This window comes from Etheostoma cragini, chromosome 15 (genome assembly GCF_013103735.1).
Source record: "Etheostoma cragini isolate CJK2018 chromosome 15, CSU_Ecrag_1.0, whole genome shotgun sequence".
NCBI classification, from domain to species: Eukaryota; Metazoa; Chordata; class Actinopteri; order Perciformes; family Percidae; genus Etheostoma; species Etheostoma cragini.
Genome location: NC_048421.1, coordinates 9,336,751 through 9,358,032, shown reverse-complemented (window position 1 = coordinate 9,358,032; position 21,282 = coordinate 9,336,751). Strand labels below are relative to the sequence as shown.

The 21,282-nt window shown below is 41.1% G+C and overlaps 2 protein-coding genes across 8 annotated transcripts in view; both read left to right on the top strand.

Moving 5' to 3' along the window:
- Positions 1-1,093: 1,093 nt before the first annotated feature.
- Positions 1,094-14,778, top strand: srl (sarcalumenin). Of its 6 annotated transcripts, none has more exons than XM_034894961.1 (7): positions 1,094-1,219; positions 9,691-9,798; positions 10,126-10,221; positions 11,024-11,059; positions 12,511-12,627; positions 13,289-13,522; positions 13,639-14,778. In XM_034894961.1, exons 1-7 carry the CDS (start codon positions 1,159-1,161, stop codon positions 14,448-14,450), a joined length of 1,464 nt encoding a protein of 487 aa, XP_034750852.1. In that variant the 5' UTR covers positions 1,094-1,158; the 3' UTR covers positions 14,451-14,778. The 6 variants fall into 6 exon arrangements, with proteins under 6 accessions (XP_034750852.1, XP_034750855.1, XP_034750854.1 ...); XM_034894963.1 differs by having other exon boundaries at positions 1,123-1,219; positions 9,697-9,798; XM_034894962.1 differs by having other exon boundaries at positions 1,134-1,219; positions 9,694-9,798.
- Positions 14,779-19,962: 5,184 nt separating this feature from the next.
- LOC117958663 (adenylate cyclase type 9-like) overlaps positions 19,963-21,282 on the top strand; it is a 29,819-nt gene continuing 28,499 nt past the window's right edge. For both annotated transcript variants that reach the window (XM_034895193.1, XM_034895192.1), the window contains exon 1: positions 19,963-21,282. This exon is cut by the window's right edge and continues 2,233 nt beyond it. The gene's annotated coding sequence lies outside the window, so the exon portion shown is untranslated.

Sequence of the window (21,282 nt, the reverse complement as noted above, 5' to 3'; positions counted from 1 at the left end):
TAATGCTAGTAGGCCGAGAAACAGGCATACATGAATTAAATGTATTGGCAGTTGAAAGAGTAGGAGTGGAAATGAAGCGTTTTACCCAATGAGGAATATAGTCCTTGACAAAAACTTGAGAAAGTGACATCAGTACAACTACAATCAGGGAACGGTGACTGGGAATGGTGAGTATTTAAGCACCGGGAACTAGGGAAGCTGAAAACAACAGGTGAATCAAATTAGGGGTGGAGGTGGTAATCATACAGGTGGGAAACAAACAAAGGCAGTTTGACAAATGAAATGAATGAAGACAAAAAGTGGATTTTAAAATTAAACAGGAAGTCTATGAAAACAAACAGAAAACACGCAACCAACTACAACAGAAATTTGACACAACCATGACAAACACACTGCAACTTAAGAAAACACATGAAAATGGACTAAATGTCTTCCCCAATTTGACACTTGCGCAAGGAATTAGAAAATGAATATGCTGCAAAGTGAGAAAACACAACCAAAGACATAGCTATTTGTTTCAGTGCTAAATCATTCAACTTTTCAGCAATGATAATTTTACAAAATGTGTGTTTCAGAGACTGAAAATAGGGTGTTTCATTGAATACATAATAGAATATTTAAAACAAGTCTTAATTATATATTATATTATAGTATTCAAAGAAAAGTTAATTGCCAAAAGTTCAACATTCCTTATATTATATATTACTTTCTTGCCGAGAGTTAGATGAGAAGATCGATACAAAGTATTACCTACCGTGTTGTATCAATCTCTTCTCATCTTTACCAAAATGTTGAACTTTTCCTTTAACACTAGTTGCCCCAGACTTCTAAATTCCAACCATTTTTTAGAAGTGTTAACCCATACCTATTTCCAGTCAAATTCCAATTTGCAAAATTATCATTTGTGAGAAGTTTTTTGATTCAGCACTAAAACATTAAGCCAGGGCTTGGTACAAAAATCTGAGGATCATCCTGTGACCTCTCTAAAAAGGAGAGTCAGCTGCTTGTACACATAGAGCCCCTATGGCACAGACAGGTCTCAGCCGCTTCACCAACTGGCCCTCTCTATGCCCCGCCTCTTCTCTCTGCATGCCCTTTAACCTTCCTGCCTTGGTATATATAGTCTGTGTGACTATCAGAGTTCTCCTGGCAGCCATCATGAAGGGTGCAGTCTTGATCTGCTGTTTTCTCTCCCTGCTGCATTTGCAGGCAACAGCAGGTAAGACTTTTAGTAAGCATTTTGCTTAAACATCTGGTGTTTTCCTTGTATTTTATGTTGATTGGTGCATTATGGGCAGGAGAAGTGCTTGTATACAAATGCTGCGGATGGATGAAATAGTGATGCAGTGTAAGTTAAGAGTCAAGTTCAATATGTGTTTAATGATTGCTCTGTTGGCTTGATCATACCATGGCCCTTCAGAGAATCAGATGTGGGGGCAGTTTGAGGAGGACTGGCACTGGCTTCAGAGACAGTCATAGGGACACCAGCTGAGGACAGACAGCCCGGTCTTTCTTTGCCACCAAGCAGGACTATTTCAAATCTGTCTCAGTTTATAATTAAACTGTTGGCACCCAGTACAAACACAGATTTAAGTGGCTCTTTGTTGTCTTTTTAATCATTATATCCAAAACAAACACACCACTCTAATCCCTAACACTGTTAATGTATGAACAAATGTCTTCTCATTCATTTTGGTGACTTTACAAAGTAGAGCAGTCAAACTAGAGTTCAGCCTCTCCTGTGGACTGACATCATGTCAGCTGTCCTAACGCATGGCACCAGCCGATGGAAAGTCTTACCAAGGAGAGGACAGCCACCCAGAAGCTTGAATGGACACTGAGCTTTTTGTCACATACCCCTGCAATCATTGATGGGATCTCTCTGCTTCAATCTTGAACTTTATTTTTCACTTGGTTCAGAAGAGTTACTTCAGACTTGAAACACCTACAAGGGGCAACATTTCCTTTGATAATAATCCATAGCATCATAAACTACAGGGGTTGTGACAATCTCACAACAAATGTGATTACAGGGCACCTCTGGAGTTGAGTGTCAAGAACTTCTCCAAGAGTGCCCATTCTAAAAATGAGGACTGGTTACTGGGTCTGGACTTGAGTGTGTGGTGTTACCCTTGTCCGTCACCCTTGTTCGTCACCCTTGTCCGTCCTTGGGTAGCGTTCAGCTCCACAGCCCGGGCCCAGGCCTCCATATTCCAGGCTGCTGTCAGGTGTCTAAGATTGGAAGGCCTCCTGAAACCCAACACTGTTCACTGCAGTACCTCCCTCCCTCCATTCGACTCCCCTTCCCTCCTGACACCTCACCCCACCAGCCCATGCTTCCCTTTAGATACACTGCGCAGCTGCTGTCACTCTGCACTGTCACAATCGCAATTTATTCCCAGCAGTTGGCCTTATAAGGACATGCATTCTCCAGGCAGGAGGGGACAGGTTTTGGCTGCAACTCGTGCCTTGATGGACCCCTTCTGCAGGTCAATGCATCTTTTGGTGGCCTCTGTCCACTGCGTGTGCATACCATGTATTGTTTTTTGTTGTTGCTGCTGCAGAGCACACAGGAGTTTTGATTCCAATACCTGCCGGTTATGAACAAATATCAGTGCATATAAGTGTGCAATTGTTTGTGTTATTGATTAGTTCATGTCAGGGACTACATTTAATTAACTAACATTGCAGAGATGAGCATTAAAAGGTAATCTTCTAAAGGAAAGGAAAAAAATGTTTTGCCATCACGGGTTGCCTAACAGCCCTGGGCTGTGCAGATTTTCTGGTCCAAAAAGCAAAGACATAAATGTTATATCCCAAAACCATCATTTTGTAGATTTTGTGCATATTTTGTGAGAAATACAGCTGACAGCAGCAGCATGGCCTACACAAGACAAGGTAATCTTGATGTTCTTGATGGCTTACATTAAGTTTTGTCACTCATCAGTCTTAAACAAATTTAAAGACTGAAGCCAGTCAATTGCATCAGTACAATCGTCCACATTTTGATGTAAAGCAAGGACACTGTGGCTTTGAATATTGTAGACATGATAGAAAGAATAATTTTGGTAAAATATAGTTTTGCATTCCTCCTCCTTTGTGTATGGTTAGGAAACTTTAGGCTCTGGTATAGCAGTGTGAACAAAGCTTCAGGTGTAGTAAGGCCTGTTCGATCTGCCAGGCCTGGATTATTTATCTGACTCTGCCATAATATTTCCTTTAAAATCATTTACCCGCAGGTGTTAAATAGCTTCCATCTTTAATGACAAAGAAAGGAGCAGAGAAACCCTGTTTTTTTGTTTGTGCAAATGGGTCAACATACTGTTAAATGACCAACCTGACTCCATGATGCTGCTCACTCATCATGTAGGAGTAAACATAGGTTGCTAGAGTAACTATTGGGTTATTATAGGATTGCCAGAAACCCTACACTAACGAGTGTGAATGGCACTGACTGACCAAATGAGGATTGAAGCCATGTTCAGTGTCTGATTTCCAATGTGGTGTTTGAGTGTAAAAGCAGTTTAAGAAAGCTGCTAATACTACATAAAATAAATTTAATTAGTGGAAGTGTAGTTACATCATTCAGCTAAAATTCTAAAACACTCAGGGAGCTGACTTTTGTTGACATGTCACAGTCTACATTACCTCTTTGAGACCTTGATTAGTTTTTCACACCAGTGTGTTGTTACTTGAGTGGTAACCTTGATACAGTAAGAACATATTTGGCCTCCTCACTTTGCAGAGGGGAGACGTAAAATTTTAAAGGGACACTTTCCCCAAGAGATCCCCTCTGATGGTATGTGGCATGTCTGGGACATCCCTACGTTGGTAGTAGTAGAAGAAGGGACACCAGTCAAACTCAACTGCCTAACAACATACCCCTCCTTAAGTCAAGCCCCCCCAGTCCCAAGGGCACCTGATGTCCTCTCCTGGCTTTTGAACAGGAGAGCAGGGATAGAGGCTTCAGATCAACACCTCAGGGTGAAGTGCCTTTGCCATTGCGCCTTCCTTTAAGCCTGTCACTCAACTACATGTTTGCTACAACCACAACTACAACCAATGCAGTTGTCAATTACCCGTCCAGCGCCCATGTCGTTTAATTAGCAAAATGTATGCACCTGCGTCCATCTTTGCGCCCATGGGCTTGCTGGTCTTACAAGGAGGTGTGTTCAGGTAAATTCTTGGCATGTTGCCATCTTGTGGCAGGGAGGTGATCGTATCATTGACCAACAAAAGCCTGATCTAAAGTCATTAGCGCAGCATTTTATTGTTATTTTAAAAGTGAATTAGTAAAATGTGCCTAGGCTTGTGCACAGCGCGCACACTATGCTTGTTAAACACACACACAAAGAAGCGGAAACATGCAAAAGATTACAAATAAAAATATGAAGGCGCAAATCTGCTATAATAGCAATGCGCCAAGGTACAAACGCACCTTGCTTTTGAATGGAATGGGACATGACACTCTGCTTGGTTTATGGTACGCCCAAAACACACCTATGAATTAATGAAAACACTAAGTAGAACGCTTTTGAACCATTTGCCTGCCGCACATGGACAATTTTTTCCTCTGTCAAACTAGTAAAAAGGATTTGGACAGGCACTAAACGTACCTGCGCCATGCGCTTCACACCGTGCGCTTAGATTGTTAAAATAGGGCCCATAATGTAGAAATACTGAATTGTATTTGAACTGTATTTGTAATGTAAAATGCCTGAGATACAAAGAAAACCATTGTGTGGTTTGTTTGCTAAGTATCAGTAGCCTACTGAAACTTACATGAGCAGTCCTGGCAGTCCGGGTACAGTAGCTCTTATTTGGTTACATTACACAATTAACTCTAAGGGATGTAGATGTCTCTGAGTCTCCACACTGGCTAAAATAGGAACCAGCCATTCCTCTCCCTCCTCTGTCCATCTTTTGACCCATTGTGGGTCTATTTTTGTCTACGGTGTAGTACTAGCTCCACAAGCTGTGCCACCTGTTGCATTTGGTGGTCTTTTCTCACCACGCCCTACACAAGCTCTGCTGACTGCTCTTACACCTCTGACCCTTGCTGGAGGAAGAATCATGTGCATTTGTACGGATTAGGTTTATTTCGCATTCATTGAGCTTTGTTTTTTGGTGAAATGTATATACAAGGTCCTTCTAACATGTGCAAGGAAATTGGCATGTTCGTCACATTATTGCTATTTATGTCGCTTGGTATTTTACAAATCGGTCCTCATGTAAAATTGTCCACCATGTTTAAAATTAAACCAAAGCCTCTTCATGGATCTTTTCAGAAGAGCCCCCTGGTCTTTAGTTTAGGTTGCCTGAATCTCCCCTGGTGCAGGATAAATTATCTGACTGTGGGTTCCAGGCCTTTCACCCTCATCATGTTCATAATTCAATTTACCTCCACTGTGCTGCAAGTAGAACATGATCCAGGGGGTTAACACATACCCAGATACATAATATATGCAGTGTAAATACACTATGCACATGTCCTTTGTGCCAATACACAATAGCACCCACACATTCTTGTCCACATAAAAACAAAATGCATTTTAGGGTAACCCCTGGTTGTAAATTTTGACTACATTGAAATGCATTTTGTTTAGTTCAATATGTAATTTCTAGCACTTGCAGAGTAATATGCTTATGATTGTCTGAACTAGTTGACAGTGCTCAAGATGTATTCTATTTTTAATTTGTCTCCATTTCCTTTTAACTAGCTATGTATTTGGACGTTGGCTAGTGATTGGCTCCCCAATTTGTGATGTTACAAACAATGATGTTACTTGCACATGAACAACTTATTACATTATTTCAAGGAAGTACAAAGCATTCTCCCCTTAGCAGAGTGACGTGAAAAATTTGTTAGGGGTACATGTGTTTATGTGTATAAATGTGTATATGCCTATTGATAGTCATAGTCAAATATCTGGCAAAAGTAAGGGGCGTCTTTAAACTTGAGCAACATATTTGCACAGAAGTTTTGTTGATTGACATTCCGTCTGATGATTGAATAGCCTCCACACAAGGATCTGTAGTTGAGGCATGACTCACCCAGCTGCTGAGGCCGTGGTAGGCTTAAATCACCAGCATTCCTTCTGGATGTGCTGATGCCACCAGAATGTTTCTCCAAACTGAGGGAGGGTTGTGTGGCAACGGGCTCAGTGAGGACACATGGTCCTGGTTGCAGATGTCCAGAGTTCAACTCCCCTGGCGCCTGCAGGGTTAATTTTGACCGCTGATGCAAGGCCCGCCCTCTGCGGGCAACAGTACCTCCGTGATCTTTGCAGACCTCTGTCCCAGGGATTCCATCAGGGATTGACTGGATTGGGAGGTGTTAACACACTCCAAGCAGTTAAGGCCCACTCAAGAGGCTTGTGTTAAAAGTCACAACTCTCCTGAGTGATGAGTCAAGTTACAGAATCTTGAGTAAGCTTTGTGAGCTGAAGGGACAGTGAAGAGTTGGGACATGTTCCTCAAAAGTTCAATCATTCCCCGATGTTCTCTGAAAACTGATATCTCTCAAACAAACAAAAAGCACTTCTTTGTGTAACTTATATCATCTTGTGCCAAATCTTTTGTTCAATTTTTTTTAAATTCTGTCTTTTGCAATGTTTCTCTTTGACTAAATTTTCAATATGTGTGTGTATATGTATATATATATATATATACACACACAGTACATCCTCTTTTTTAGCAACACATCCTACTGTACCACCTTGAAAATACTTGTTCTGAATAACTACCCACGTGGCTTTTTGCACATTTAAATACGTAGTGGCAGGTATAGATCAGACATTGAATCTTTTTATGGATTTTCAACATTACTCATGCCCTCTTTTTATTTTCCCTGCTAACCTTATGGTTTGTCTTGTTCATGCATCATGCTTGGAGCAACACTACACAGGCTTATTTTTAGCAAGTTGACTCGGGGAGAATCAGCGGTGCTGTGTTGTCCCTAACCAGCAGCGTGTGTCACTGCTGCTACACTGCAAAAGACCAACTGTCTCAGTTAAAGCCTGAGCCAGATGTCATTGTGGGGGGTCTTTTATGGTCTTGACATTATTGTTTACTTGTGCACATGCTATACTGAAATGATCTTTTTTGCTTTCCGTGGGTTGATATGCTTTAAGATCATTTGATTCATTGATTATTCATGAATGGAGACACTTTTCTTTGTCTCCTTCAGTTGTCAGACACCTTCATTGACCCAAGTTCATGTTATTAATATGAATATATTTCTTCTTTAAATACCCTTGGTTCATTAATATTAACAAAATAAAGTTAGCTTCATGTCCAGAATGTCGGCAATGAGGTTACCATGTTTATGTATAGTCCTTTTAAAATCAAGATACATACACACATGTTAACGGGTGGCATACGTCAAGCAAACATTTGGCAAAATAGTCACTTTGATTATGCCATTTGACAGAAAATCTCTCAAATATTTGCATTCAATCTATCAAATTGGAGAAAACCTTGTCATTGCACATTATTTGGTTATGACTCCAGAAAAACAATTTGTCAACATCTTATCATAATATTAAAAAGGACTTTGGTGAAGTTGCTGAGAGAGGGGTAATGGAGATGGTTAGGTGTTTACATGACTTTACACCGTCACATAAAATGATCAATGTCTCAGATGTCTGCAAAAAAACGTTTGACTTTCCCCCATCACATGCTTTGGCTTCACACCAGTCAGCTTTTGATGGGTGATGAGTATTGCAGGCATGGCCTGGGCTTTTGCCATCCAGCTGAGACCGGAGGGTCGTGTCCTAGGCAACAGTGGCAACTTTTCATGCTTTCTAATCTACCATGCAGGCCTTTTCATCTAAACATTATTTACTATAAGTTTGTAATTTTTTTTAGGGAGGGATGTGCAGCTGAGGAGGTTATATCAAACGTTCTATATTGTTATCAAGTCAAGGATTGATTTTGAATCTTAATATGTTTCCTGTGCCAGTATACTAAATTTAACTGGCCTGTGCTGACAGGAAGTATCCAGATGATGTGTTTGTATAACAAGCTCTATATTCAGATTGTACCGTGTGTTTTACACAGTCTGATTTACTATTATTTGGCTGTGGTTAATCATCCTTACAGCTGCTCCTATCAGCTTTAATATTCCAATACCATGGTTTAAATACCTTTTAAAATTCCCTAACAACACTATTAAGGGAATATCTGATAGCTGGAACACACAGACCCATAACTCTCCAGGGACATGGAAGTGTGAACCAGGAAGACTTCCCCACTCCTCCTATATATAGCTCATAGCCGTAGCAGGTTTGTCTGAGGCACGATTGTGTGGGAGGCGTCACAAAAAGGGTTGTTCTAAGTCCTGGACACACAAGGACAGGCCTCACAGTGTGATAAGTCTGTGATAGGTGGGTAAATATAGAAGAGAAAAAACAGGATTGTACATCATTGTCTCATCGTGTATGTTACTGATGGGAACACTCAGCCCAGCTCTGAGTTGTCCTCCCAGTCCGTAATGAAACTGGGGAAGTCCCTCTTCTTCACTCTCTCTCTCTCTCTCTTTCTCTCTCCCCATCTCTCTCTCTCTTGGCATCCCTTATCCTTGCTGTTGCTATAAAGCCCATGGTGGTGCAAAATAAATGTCTTTTTTTAGTTTCAGCGTTTGCTTTCTAAATTAAGAGAAATAAATTAGGATTTTGGATTCTCTCCCTCTAACACACACACACACACACACACACACACACACACACACACACACACACACACACACACACACACACAAACACAAACACACACACACACACACACATACAATGGGGGGGGGATGAGTCATTGAAATACCACACCCATGCACATTGTGGGGTGCAAAAATGTAAGCCATTTTGGAAAAAATCCCCAAATGTATGACTGCACGTTGAAGGAAAGCCACCCATTTCTTGCATAGAGAACCTAACAAAAATTAAAAAGGATGAATGTCTTTGTTCCTCTTTCTAGCTCCATAAATTCATGAAAAGTAAAAGATGATCTCATGCTTTTCTTGCACAATGTGACATAGAAATGTGACATATGTAGTGCACACACAAGGGGAAGTTATGTCTTGTTATCAATGAATGTTTAAAATTTCCCTGTGGCCTTTGTACATGTATCACGCAGCAGGATGTCTGCCACACTCTTATCACCAACAAGTGTCAGTTATTTATGCATAGCTAGTGATCGTGCTTGCCAGGTGCAAACATGCCATGGGTGCTATCATGCAGTAGGGTTGTGTATTTACAAAAATAAGACAAAGATGTAGATGGAAAAGAAGAGAGTGGAAAAGACGTTGTAGAAGAGGCATTTAGTGTGCCTGTGGTTGCTGATAAAGTCGAAGCTCAGGTTGGAAACATTTGATCCTGACAGCTCAAATATTTTCAACGTCTAAAGTTGGCATCCAGTCACCCACTGCTTATTATCAATTATCCATGTGTCGCACTTAAATTGGCAGCAGAGGTGATGCATATTAAGACCCAAAATGTGTTGATTGACGAGCATCCAGAAATAGCTGCACCGTTGGCCTCTGTAGCTCAGCTTTGTTGATCACTATGACTGGCTGCAACCATCACTGGATTGGTTTGCACCTGGGTCCACTGCCATCATCCATGTCATCAGATCATTAAATATATACCCTGAGGAATTAAGCCAAGTAACATTTTGTTAATGTTGTCTTCACAGAAGAAGAAGAAGAAGAAGAAAAAGATTTCATCTCCGTCCTCAGGGATAGATCTCACATCGACGAAACGCTGCGGCTTGCAACTGAGGAAAAAGCCGGAGACTATGCAGGTGAGGATCAGAGATTCAACAGACGTGTGCTTTGTAAAGATACTACATCTGACACATTGAAGTTGGTTCAATTAAGCATGTAAAGCTGTTGAATACAAATCAATATAAATCTCTTTACCTGATTTCTTTTTAGCAAACGTCCTAATCTTCGATTATTTATGCAACACATAATCAAGGAAGGTGGTTGGTTATTACAGTGTGTAGGCTACTAAACAGAAGCATGTAACATAGTAAACGTGGGGTCAGGACCCCTTGAAGTCTGACCCCCCCCCCCCCCCTTATCTAACATATTTACTCATTATCCTTTCAACCTTTCTTGTCATCCAGCGGCTATAGAGAGGTTGCGGAAGATCTACCACACATCAATCAAGCCGATGGAGCAGGCCTACAAGTACAATGAGCTGAGGCAGCACGAGATCTCAGGTATCACTGAGGCTTCTGCCACGTCTGCACTTTTGTTCTGATGTGTGGGTTTTTTGGTTTGGGTTGATTTGGTGACTTGTTTACACACACACACACACACACATACACACACACACACACATTAAAACAATACATAGCAGACAAGTCTTTTATTTTTTCCATTCTTTGGGCTTTCAGACTCACTGTTACATGAGAGGACTTTGTGCTATTTTATACGTATGAATATCTTTCAAGGTCATTTGTAAGTATGTGGGCACAGAAATAGTAACAAAGTATGTGTAAATATTTAGTTTTAATCACACACTGCAATCAGTTGTTTTTCTAAAACCCTATTGGTTCAGATAAAAATTATGGTATTTTCTCTAATTCACGCCATTCATGATATATTATTTTCCCTCCAATTCTTTTTTTATTGTCCTTGTTTGATTTTTAAATGAGTAAACTCCAACCTCTAGCCTGCACACTGAACTGCCAGGAACAAACTCTACTTTCCCACAATGAAAGAAAGCTCGCCCTCTTGTGGCTTTTTAGATTTTGTAGAACAGAGTAAAAAAACAAAAAAGATTCACTGGCCAGTGGCCACAAAGCAGACCATCCATTTGTAGACGGACATGTTTGACACACTAGGTCAAATATGGGACTAGATTCCAACCGATCCATGCACATTGTTACTCTACCCCCCCCTGTTGCTTCTAGAGACCTCACACCCTCACTCTCCTCCACCTCCTGTTACCTTCACTTCTCTGTACTCTACCTTCCCCTGTCCCCTACCCCCATCCCCTCCACCCCCCTCATCTAACAGCCTACCCCGGACGAACCCTGGGGAACTCAGACACAGGTGGGTGAAGGCGGGGCCTACCTTTGCATGGCACTGCCTGAAGTGCTCAGCCCCTTCCTTACCCCCCCCCCCCCTTTCATTTGTCCTCATAAATGTGTGAGTCACTATGTGTGAGTCATTTGCTCATTCAAAATCTCAAACAAAACTCCAACTCTCTAAAAGGGAAGACATGTAAATACATCTTTCAAGTTGTAGCACAAACTTGAGAGATTTGACACCTTATTGTTAAGGCAGGGTGTAAACTGTAAAATATGGAGGGGGTTGCATGTGCACTTCTGGCTTTAGCAAAAGACACACAGGTTTAAGAGGAGAGGATGGTCAGTGTTTGGCTAGGAGAGAATTTACTTTTTATCAGTGGGTTAGGGTTACAAACTCTGTTCCATATTTTACATTTTTTTTAAAAGCCACTAAAATCAGATGCGGATATTTTCATTTTCTTTCTTTGTTTCTTTTTTTGTCCTTTTTCATATTTTTTCTCCTCATCTTCTTTTGAATTCCTTGAGCTTTGGACGAGTAAGCTATAACATAACTTTCCTGCGCCCTACCAGCCCAACACCATGTTCAATCACAACACACATGGCAGCTTGTTATGAGACATACAGCTTGCTCTGTAAACTTGCTCTGTTGAGTCTTAAGTCAGAGTAATTGCGCTGCTTTGATGTGTCACGGAGATATGGCTGCAGCATTTTGTGAGTGGCAATGCTATCCTGACATGCTTATTGGTGTCTCTCAGACCTCAAGTATGGTTCATCCCAAAAACCACCCCAGGATACACTATGGATAGATCATTGTTTTAGTCAAAATATTGACTATTAAACTATTTTATGTGGCACAAAAAGGAAATAGAGACTGTTGGCAAACATGGGCTTCTTCTGGCAACATGGCAACAGGTTCAGGTTCAATATTGAACAGTTCAAAGTTCTTGCACCTTTTCTTATCAGCCAAAAATAACAACCCAGCATGACTTGTTATCTCTTCATTTTTCAAATACAATTTGGGATGAACTTGAGAGTAGAGCTGGGCAATATATCGATATTATATCGATATTGCAACATAAGAATAGGTATCGTCTTAGTTTTTGGATATTGTAATATGGCATCAGTGTTTTTCTTTCCTGGTTTTAAAGGCTGCATTACAGTAAAGTGATGTCATTTTTTTAATCTTACCAGACTGTTGTATCTGTTCTATTATTTGCCTTTACCCACTTAGTCATAATATCAAAATTACTGATGATTATTTATCAAAAGTCTTATTGTATAAATAATTTGTGAAAGCACCAATATGGTTGCTGTATCGATATTTTGGTATTTGGTAAAAAATATCGTGATATTTGATTTTCTTCATATTGCCCAGCCCTACTTGAGAGGTTCTTTGTCACCGTTTAGCCATACTTCTGATATTTTAACCACTGTTGTCGCGTCTTGCCCAACTTGTCTCTCCTTGCCCAACAGATGGGGAGATTACCTCCAAGCCAATGGTCCTGTTCCTGGGACCCTGGAGTGTAGGAAAGTCCTCAATGATCAATTACCTCCTAGGCATGCACGACAGCCCCTATCAGCTCTACACAGGTATGGTTTACTCAGTTGATAATGATAAAAATTGCATCATATATCTACAGGACCATTGGAGGGGCGGCTGCCTTATCAAAATCCAACATGATTGAGTGTGTAAGTGCAAGAATGTTAGTGTGGTAATCAAGTGGGCAGAAAGCATCACAGAGGTTTCCTGAATTAGATCAATGACATTTTAAGAAGGCTCAACTGTGGTTTCTGGCAATTTAGCACCACTGGTTAATTTATTTAATGCGGCCATAATCAATATTTTATATAACAATGTATTAAATGGCACGTGAAACAAATGTAAAATTGTGAAAAGGATCACTTAAAGTGGTGAACAAACTGATAGTTAGATCCTGAATCCTCAGGAGTTTGTAGAGGCCAAAAACAGAGCTAAAAGAGAGTGAATGATGAAGTCCCATAACTGCTGGATGAATATGCAATATTTACCATAAACTTAAAAGGTGATGATACATCAATGTTGTGTCCACAATGACAACAACACAAATGTCAGTTATTGCAGGTTTAACCTTTAAATGTGTATACACATCTCTCTAATCTCTGCTTAGATCTACTCAAATTGTCTTTCTTTAACGTGTCTCCCAATCTGTTGCTCTTCTTGATACTATTCTGTCCAATCTCTCCCTCTTGTTTTACATGAATTTGTCTTCAGGAGCTGAACCTACTACCTCTGAGTTCACTGTAATTATGCATGGAGAGAAGATTCGCTCTGTTGAGGGTATTGTTATGGCAGCAGACAGCTCTCGGTCCTTTTCTCCTTTGGAGAAGTTTGGACAAAACTTCCTTGAAAAGCTGATCGGTATTGAAATGCCCCACAAGCTGCTGGAACGTGTGACTTTTGTGGACACACCAGGAATCATTGAGAACCGGAAGCAGCAGGAGAGAGGTAAAACAGACAGTTTTCCCTTCAGTTTGCAGGTTTTTAAATTCCACAATTCAAATTCAAAGCAGCTGGTGGCAACTCAGTATCTAGTGGTTTACTGATTCTCTTCTTTTGGACAGGCTATCCCTTCAATGATGTTTGCCAGTGGTTCATTGATCGTGCTGACCTGATCTTCGTAGTGTTTGACCCCACCAAGCTGGACGTTGGCCTTGAGCTGGAGATGCTCTTCCGGCAATTGAAGGGTCGCGAATCCCAGATCCGCATCATCCTAAACAAGGCTGACAACCTGGCCACCCAGGACTTAATGAGAGTCTATGGAGCACTCTTTTGGAGCTTAGCACCCCTCATCAATGTCACTGAACCCCCCCGTGTCTACGTCAGCTCTTTCTGGCCATATGACTATGCACCTGATACCAGCCGAGAGCTCTTCAAGCGAGAGGAGATCTCCCTCCTGGAAGATCTGAACCAGGTGATTGAAAACCGCATGGAGAACAAAATTGCCTTCATCCGCCAACATGGCATCCGTGTGCGCATCCATAGCCTGCTGGTAGACCGCTACGTCCAGACCTTTAAAGAGAAGATGAGCTTCTTCAGTGACCCTGAACTAGTCTTCAAGGAGATTGTGGACGACCCGGACAAGTTCTTTATTTTCAAATCCATCCTAGCCAAGACCAACGTCAGCAAGTTTGACCTGCCCAACCGCGATGCTTATCGTGACTTCTTTGGAGTCAACCCGGTCACCAACTTCAAGCCCCTGACGGCTCAGTGCTCTTACATTGGAGGCTGTCTGTTGGATAAGATTGAGAGGGCAATCACCAATGAGCTCCCCGCCCTTCTGAGCAGCATTAACTCTGGCAAGCAGCCTGGCCTGTCCTCCTGTGAGGCTACTGGCTGTGGTGAAAAGCCAAAGAATCGCTACCGGAAGAACTGAGGAAAACAAAATAACTTGAGTGGGGGAAGTAAGAAAAGAAGGCCAAGCCAACCCTGATTTTGTCAAAATGCCTGTATTGTTGAAGAGACAGAGGAGATTAGTGTTTGTTTTTTTCCTCAGGAGAATATGTGGAGGTGCATTTAGGGACTGTGGGTAAGAGGCAGATAGAGGGGGGGAAGAGTCATTGTATGATAAGGCAGCTTAAGGACACAAGTGCTAAAGAAATGAAAACATGCCACTAATCACTATGTTTTGTTAGTGTTTGTCTGGGATTTTGGGGACGGGGACGTAATGATGCGAAGAAACACAGAAATAAAAAATTTTAAAAGTAAGATCAAATAAAAATTGAAAATCTGAGACTGAAAACAGTCAAAAACCAGCTCCCTTGTGTGTGAATAAAATGGGGAAAAGTGGAAACGGGAGTTTCAAATTTGTGTTCAAAATCTTGAGAATTACATTGCAGAAAGTCTATTCCATAAGCTATTAAGCTGATTTTGAAGTTGCCTTTTTGTAGGTGCTATACAAAGCATTTGTGTTTCTCATCCAAACCTTTGCTTTTGACATAAATTAACATTACATTGCATGTTAGACCATATTTAACAGATGCATGCATTTCCTGCTAACATAAAGTAACTGAAACCTGAACCAACTCTGCTATGCAACAAACAAGGCATTTTTTTTTTCGTTTTCGTTTTATACGCTCATCAGTCCTGGTTGTTGACAACCTGCCAAATGAGCACTGTGTTGGAAGCAGAGGTCAGGGTTCAAGGGTCAGAGTCTTCAGAGCGGTATGGGTTCATTCTGCTTCACTTCTTAACCGTTCTTACTGTTTCTGTTTGCGTCTATACATTCTTTGGCAGAAGTTCCATACTGTGTTACAATTTTTTTCTTGAACAATAAGCTTCCTAGTATTTGTAGCTGAATGACCATTAGAAAACACATGAAGAATGTGTTAGGATTATAGCTGTTTTTAGCCATTTCTTCTGCAGGATAGAAAGCTATCTTGATTTCTCTGTGTAAACTTTCCAAATGAACATAGGCTACGTGACACTTCTGCTATACAATTTAACAAACTACCACTAGGCCTACAAAATTGTGATAGGGGATTTCTGTGATAGGCAATTTCCTAGCTTGCAAAAAGCAGGTTGGAGGTAAAGGTAAAATGGAGGACTCATGAGTTGACCCCTGACCTCTGTGGAAAGACGGAAGACCCTAACCTTCGCACCCACAACGGTTTTGCAGTGATACATGTATTCTTATGTTAGCCTACCTCAATGAATTTTCCATGAGTATGGCGTGGTGAAATTGCTTTAAATAGTTTGAGATTTGGGGAAATACACTTATTCAACACCCTATTTCTTGTCTGTGCGCAGTAGCTTCGTGGTTGCTTACAAGAAACCTGATGGGTTGCTAGGCAACCAACAAGGAAGTTAACGTTACTGTGGCTAGCTAAGTCCGAGCACTGGAACATAAACTCTCCTAAAACTGCAACATGTCACTTTTCGTTGCGGATTTTACGACATACCATTATATAGTGCATTAATAATGGGATCCGGAGGTGCAGGTAGGCAGACTTGTTTTCCTTTGGATAGGCTATCTTCCCTCCAGTTTCCAGTCTAAGGCTAAGCTAACCATCTGCTTGGCTCCAGCTTGCTAGGCTACAGCCTGTAACAACATATTCACAGTGCTGTACAGACATTAAAGTGGTATCAATCTACGACCTGTTGAACTACAGCTTTAATAACAGAGTCCTACATCATCAAATGATAGATAATTAGTAATAGCGTTAGCTAGCTAGACTTCCAAAAAGTTAACTAATGGACGAATGCAATTCCAGTTCCCACTGTGTAGCTACTCCCTCAGTAGTTAACCCCATTGTGAAGTGTTTTACAACCAAAATCTGTAGCATCATGAAAAAGAAGAAAAAAAACTAACAAGTGCACACATTTGCTTAATTTTCCCTGTTTATTTGAGTGCTCCACTGGATGTGTTTAGTATGTTTACACTGCAGATCCAGAAGATGCCCACTAGAGAGTGCTGTGTAAAAGTGTAAACAGCTATACAGACTCATCATGGTAACCGTATAGAGAGAGGGATAGCTTGGGCTAATGACGTTGTGTGGTTGTGCTTTTGCTATATTTCTGCATCAGTTATCTTAATTTACCTGTGAATTAGGTCTGGAACGGATGTGTGTCCTGTTAAAGTAGTTTTTAATAAACTTTTTTTTGTTTTGGTATAAAATTTAAATTAATCTTGGCCCAACTATCAAGAATAAAGATTTCTAATTGAATAGGTAGTAAAGGTTTGTGGTTATTGTTATTATTATTATTTTAAATAAACGTCTTTATTACATTTTTAAAAGGCACATACAGTATAAAAGAAGACCGCCATTAAGTAAAGAATAAAGCCCTCCTATTAGCCCACCCGCAACTTCTTAACAAAACAAAACAACAACAACAAAAAAATGCTAGACAACAAAAAAGGAATTAAAAATAGATAAATAAATAAAACAAAATAAAATCAAATAGAAGGTTTGCACACCTGAGGCATACTCAACGTAGTCAGTCAAAATTAGGTACTGTAGCCATTGCATGTCATCTGCAAAATATACTTCGAGATCTCAGACCATGCTAGACATAGAGGCCACTGTGAAGAGTCTGTGCATCATCTTCCCCAATATAGTTCAAAAAGGGGTCCAAGATTTTGATAAAGCGAAAAGGCGTGTCTCTGAGCCAAAAGCTAATACCTTCTAATGGGAGAAGCTCCCACACACTTTGAGTCCATAGTAAAATAGTGGGAACAGAGTCTGAGATCCACAGGAGAAGAATGCATCTTGTTGCATTAAACAGAAGCACCTTGAGCAGCCTCAATTTGGAGGAGCTAAACAGGAGTTAGATATTGTTGTTTCTTGAATATAACATCAATTTATTTACATATTCTGACCCAGAAGTCATTAAATAAGGGGCATTCGAACATGCAGTGGAAATAAGTACCTTCAGACAACTTACATTTGTTACAATATTTTGAGAGCAGTGGGTTAAACCAATGGCGTGTGTGATTTGGAGCCTGTGTATTAAACAGGGAGACTTAAACAAGTAGCTGCAGTTCAAATAAAAACTCGCCTTTTATGAATACATTTTTATTGTGTAGAACATATTTAAGTTTTAGGCACACACAAATCAGGCATAGGCTACATGCTTGCATCAATATAAATTATAATTTAATTTTATAATTGATACTGTTTATTGATCCCCAGTGGGGAAATTACAATTTACACTCTGTTTGTTAGTAATAGCTACACACAGGTCTGAAATACACACATATGCTCAGGACCTATACATACACAAATGGAGAGATGTCAGAGTGAGTGGGCTGGCCGCTGGACCAGCGCTCTGAGCGGTTGGGGGGGTATGGTGCCTTGCTCAAGGGCACCTGGCAGTGCCCAGGAGGTGAAGTGGCATCTCTCCAGCTACCGATCCACACTCCATACTTTGGTCCACTTGAACTGACGACCCTCCGGTTCCAAACCAATTCCCTACGGACTGAGCTACTGCCACCCAAATACATATAATACAATAATAAACACATGCAATAATACACACATAGCATACACATGTACAGTGCACAACACATATACACAGACACATGCACACTTTGAAAACTGTATTGTTCAGTGTAAATGTTTCATGTTTTTTGATGTTTTTTTTAAATACTTTTGCAATGACATTTTGAGCTTTGAAACTTGCCACGTCTAAGCAAGCAGGTTTTACTACAATGCCAACTAAGGCATCCATAGTAGGGCTGCAACTAGTCTATATTATGGTCTATATCCACAATGTTCCTTATCCGGGATTGCTGTCGTTCTGCCAGAAATTCCGCCGGATGTTACTCTTTTCGTGTTTAAAGTTTTCTATTGCAGGACTAAACCAACCTTTGAACGTAGACGTTTTACCAAAACAAGTTCCTTGCCGAGGCTATTTGTCAGCACCGACCAAGACAATTGTTATTGGTTTAAAGAAATGCCAATAAACCAGAGCAGGTTTTTCTCTTATCCCGGAATGCTATGCGGACTCGCCAGACCCTCCTGGAAGGTCTGGCGATGCGAGACTAGGCTGCAACTAACGATTATTTTAGCTGTTGATTATTTTAGTCTTTGTTCATTGAATATTTTCCTCCCTCATAATCAAGATAATCCAATATTCCTCCATTTGAGCACCTAGAGTAGTTTAGTGACCTTGTATTTAGGGTAGGCTAGTCTCCTTTAAAAAATGAAATTATATTCCATTTCCATTTGCCTCTAATGGGAACTCTTCCCAAGAGCTGGCTTACCAAGGCAGATGTAATACAGTGTATCAAATGTAATACATATTAAAGAAAGCAGAGTTTATTAAGAATCTTAAGAATGTAAGCATCGTTTAACTGAAGGTAGGGTGTGCTCATTGCGGTCAAAAAAGACGTACCCACCCTTCTCGAAAATACCTGTGCTCATTACCTTTCAGTCTTTTTCTCTCTACCAAGCGCGTGCATGTGCCTCGACTGTACCCCTGCCGCCCCCCCCTCCCATAAATAGTCAGCTGCTTTCCTCCCTGCTCGCCAACAGACAGCAGCATCAAGTTACCGGTAACCACCAAAACGGAAGCACATACATATATTTTCAAAATAAATTACTTTTTTTTTTTTAGAAATCACTTTTTGGGTTAAGTCTCACATTTTAGAGCCTCTAGATGCAGATGTGCCACACAATGAGGAAAGTAAATACACAGATGTCTGGTAGCAACATACAGTCTGGCTTTTAATTTGGCGTCTGAAATTTGAGCCATTGTAGAGGTGCCATACTCTAAATTATAATATTAATACATTTTATTTTAGTTGCCTTACAGGGCAGTAAAAATAGTAATCATATAGGTTAAAAACAGCGGCTTGGGTTTGAATCTGACCTAAAATCCAAAAGAAAAAAGCCCAAAACATTTAAAAAAATTGTGAAACATGGAAAGACACCACCACAGACAATAACAAATCAGGAAACATAAATATGTAGGGCTAGAGGGAACCGGACATAGAGGGAGGGTATTACAGTGAGTAGCCCAGTTTGAGCAGGTGAGTTTTGAATGTTGTGATGGTGTCAGACTGTCGAGTGTGTGGCGGGCGGGAGGCAGCGAGTTCCAGTGGTTTTTAGGTTGTGGAGAGCTGCTTGTGCAGCAGGTGGGATAACGGAAGAATGACAATTTTAGGAAAGACGTAAAACAGGGCAAGGGTTAGTTCTGAAGTTCTGAAATCTGAAGTCTTTCTATAATTGAGAAGACACATATTCATATATTCATACTAATACCTAGATGACCATTCCCCAGTCTTCTTTGGTTTTCAATAAATGCTATGCCATTGAAGTAGCTCAACGGTGTAATGTTTATTAAGCGTTTACATGCACATAGAGTTTTTTACTTTGAAAGAAAAAGCGGAAATGACCTCTATTTGGTTTTGGCGTACTTTACACTAACACGCGTATAGGCTACATTCTCAACACACGCAAGTACATACACTATACTCACTTCTGGACGGCTGTCAGCGCACAGAACATGGTGGCGGCTGCAGCCACCGCGTTGCCCACCGCGCCTGGATAGCGCACACATTTCATGCAGGTCTCGACGCTGCTGCAGCGACCAGATGATGGTCAGATAACGAGACAATCTCCTCTCACTGGACGCTGCAGGGAATGGAGCGATGCACGAGCCCTACGCAATTATATTTGGCTTGGAGTTAATTATTTGGAGGTCCAAATATAGTCTCTTGTGTACCCCGTGCAATTCAATTAAAGGGGCTGGATCAAGGCAGCACTCTTTGACCTGTGGGACACTTGGTGTAGGGGGCGTGGAGCCCAGATGGAGACCTTGTAATTAGCCCGAGTCCCTCCGGGCTTTCGTCGTCTGCGATTTAGAAGAGGTCCGAGCTGCCGCAGTCGAAGTTTAGGCTACTTCAGAGAAAAGGAGGGACTGGACGATACTTGATGTAGTCTGCTCGAGGCTGCGTTTTCTCAGCAGTCCGGGTGACAGATATAGCCTGAAGGTACCGCTAGGAACCGACACGGTCGGAATATCTGGACAATTTCCATGAATTGGCGATATTTGATCTCACTGTTGATACAGTAAGCAATGCCAGTCCAAGGCTGGATGTTGCATAACCATGGAGGAGCGTGTTTAGACTTACAATAAAACAGTTTTTCTTTTTTTCCCAATATTTTCCGCACCACGTCTCACACATTTGTCTCCAGCATAAGCTCCGTGCGCACGCTCTCCTGTGGGCTTGGAGACGCAGCGGTGGACTCCCCGAGTAGAAATCCAGGAAAAAACGGGGCTACGGGCACGGAAACAGTCGCGATTAGGCCCTACAGCAAGGAGCATGTGGGTATAAATAAAAGCGCTGAGCAGTTTTTGCGCCCTCGTTCTTAATTAAACTGATCTGCGCCTTAAACTTAAAAGCTGGCCCTTTTGGATCAAGACGGCAAACGGCGGATGTCGAGTCAGCAAACACTGCAGATGATGAGTTTTGGATGAAGTGTTGTTCATACCTGTAAACAAAACGTGGTGAAGTTCAGGAGGTATTAGAGTACTATATTCCCGGTGGGAATACGCAGCGGGAAAGCTTAGTGGAGATCGGGAATGGACATGCACTAGTAATGGCAGTACGATGACTGCAGCTGGCTCTTCATGAAAACAACCCATTCACTGGATTTGATATTCCACACTTGACAACTTATGGAGAACCCCTTTATACACTTGTCTTCTCTTCTGTGGTGGTTTCTCCACCGTGTGCACATTATTTTGTAATTCCCTGAATT

Excerpts from the sequence above, each read along its gene's own strand:
- srl (XM_034894961.1), top strand. The coding sequence starts at position 1,159 with ATGAAGGGTGCAGTCTTGATCTGCTGTTTTCTCTCCCTGCTGCATTTG. Across the intron at positions 10,222-11,023 it reads GAGGCAGCACGAGATCTCAG|CCTACCCCGGACGAACCCTG; the intron begins GTATCACTGAGG and ends CTCATCTAACAG. Across the intron at positions 13,523-13,638 it reads CCGGAAGCAGCAGGAGAGAG|GCTATCCCTTCAATGATGTT; the intron begins GTAAAACAGACA and ends TCTTTTGGACAG.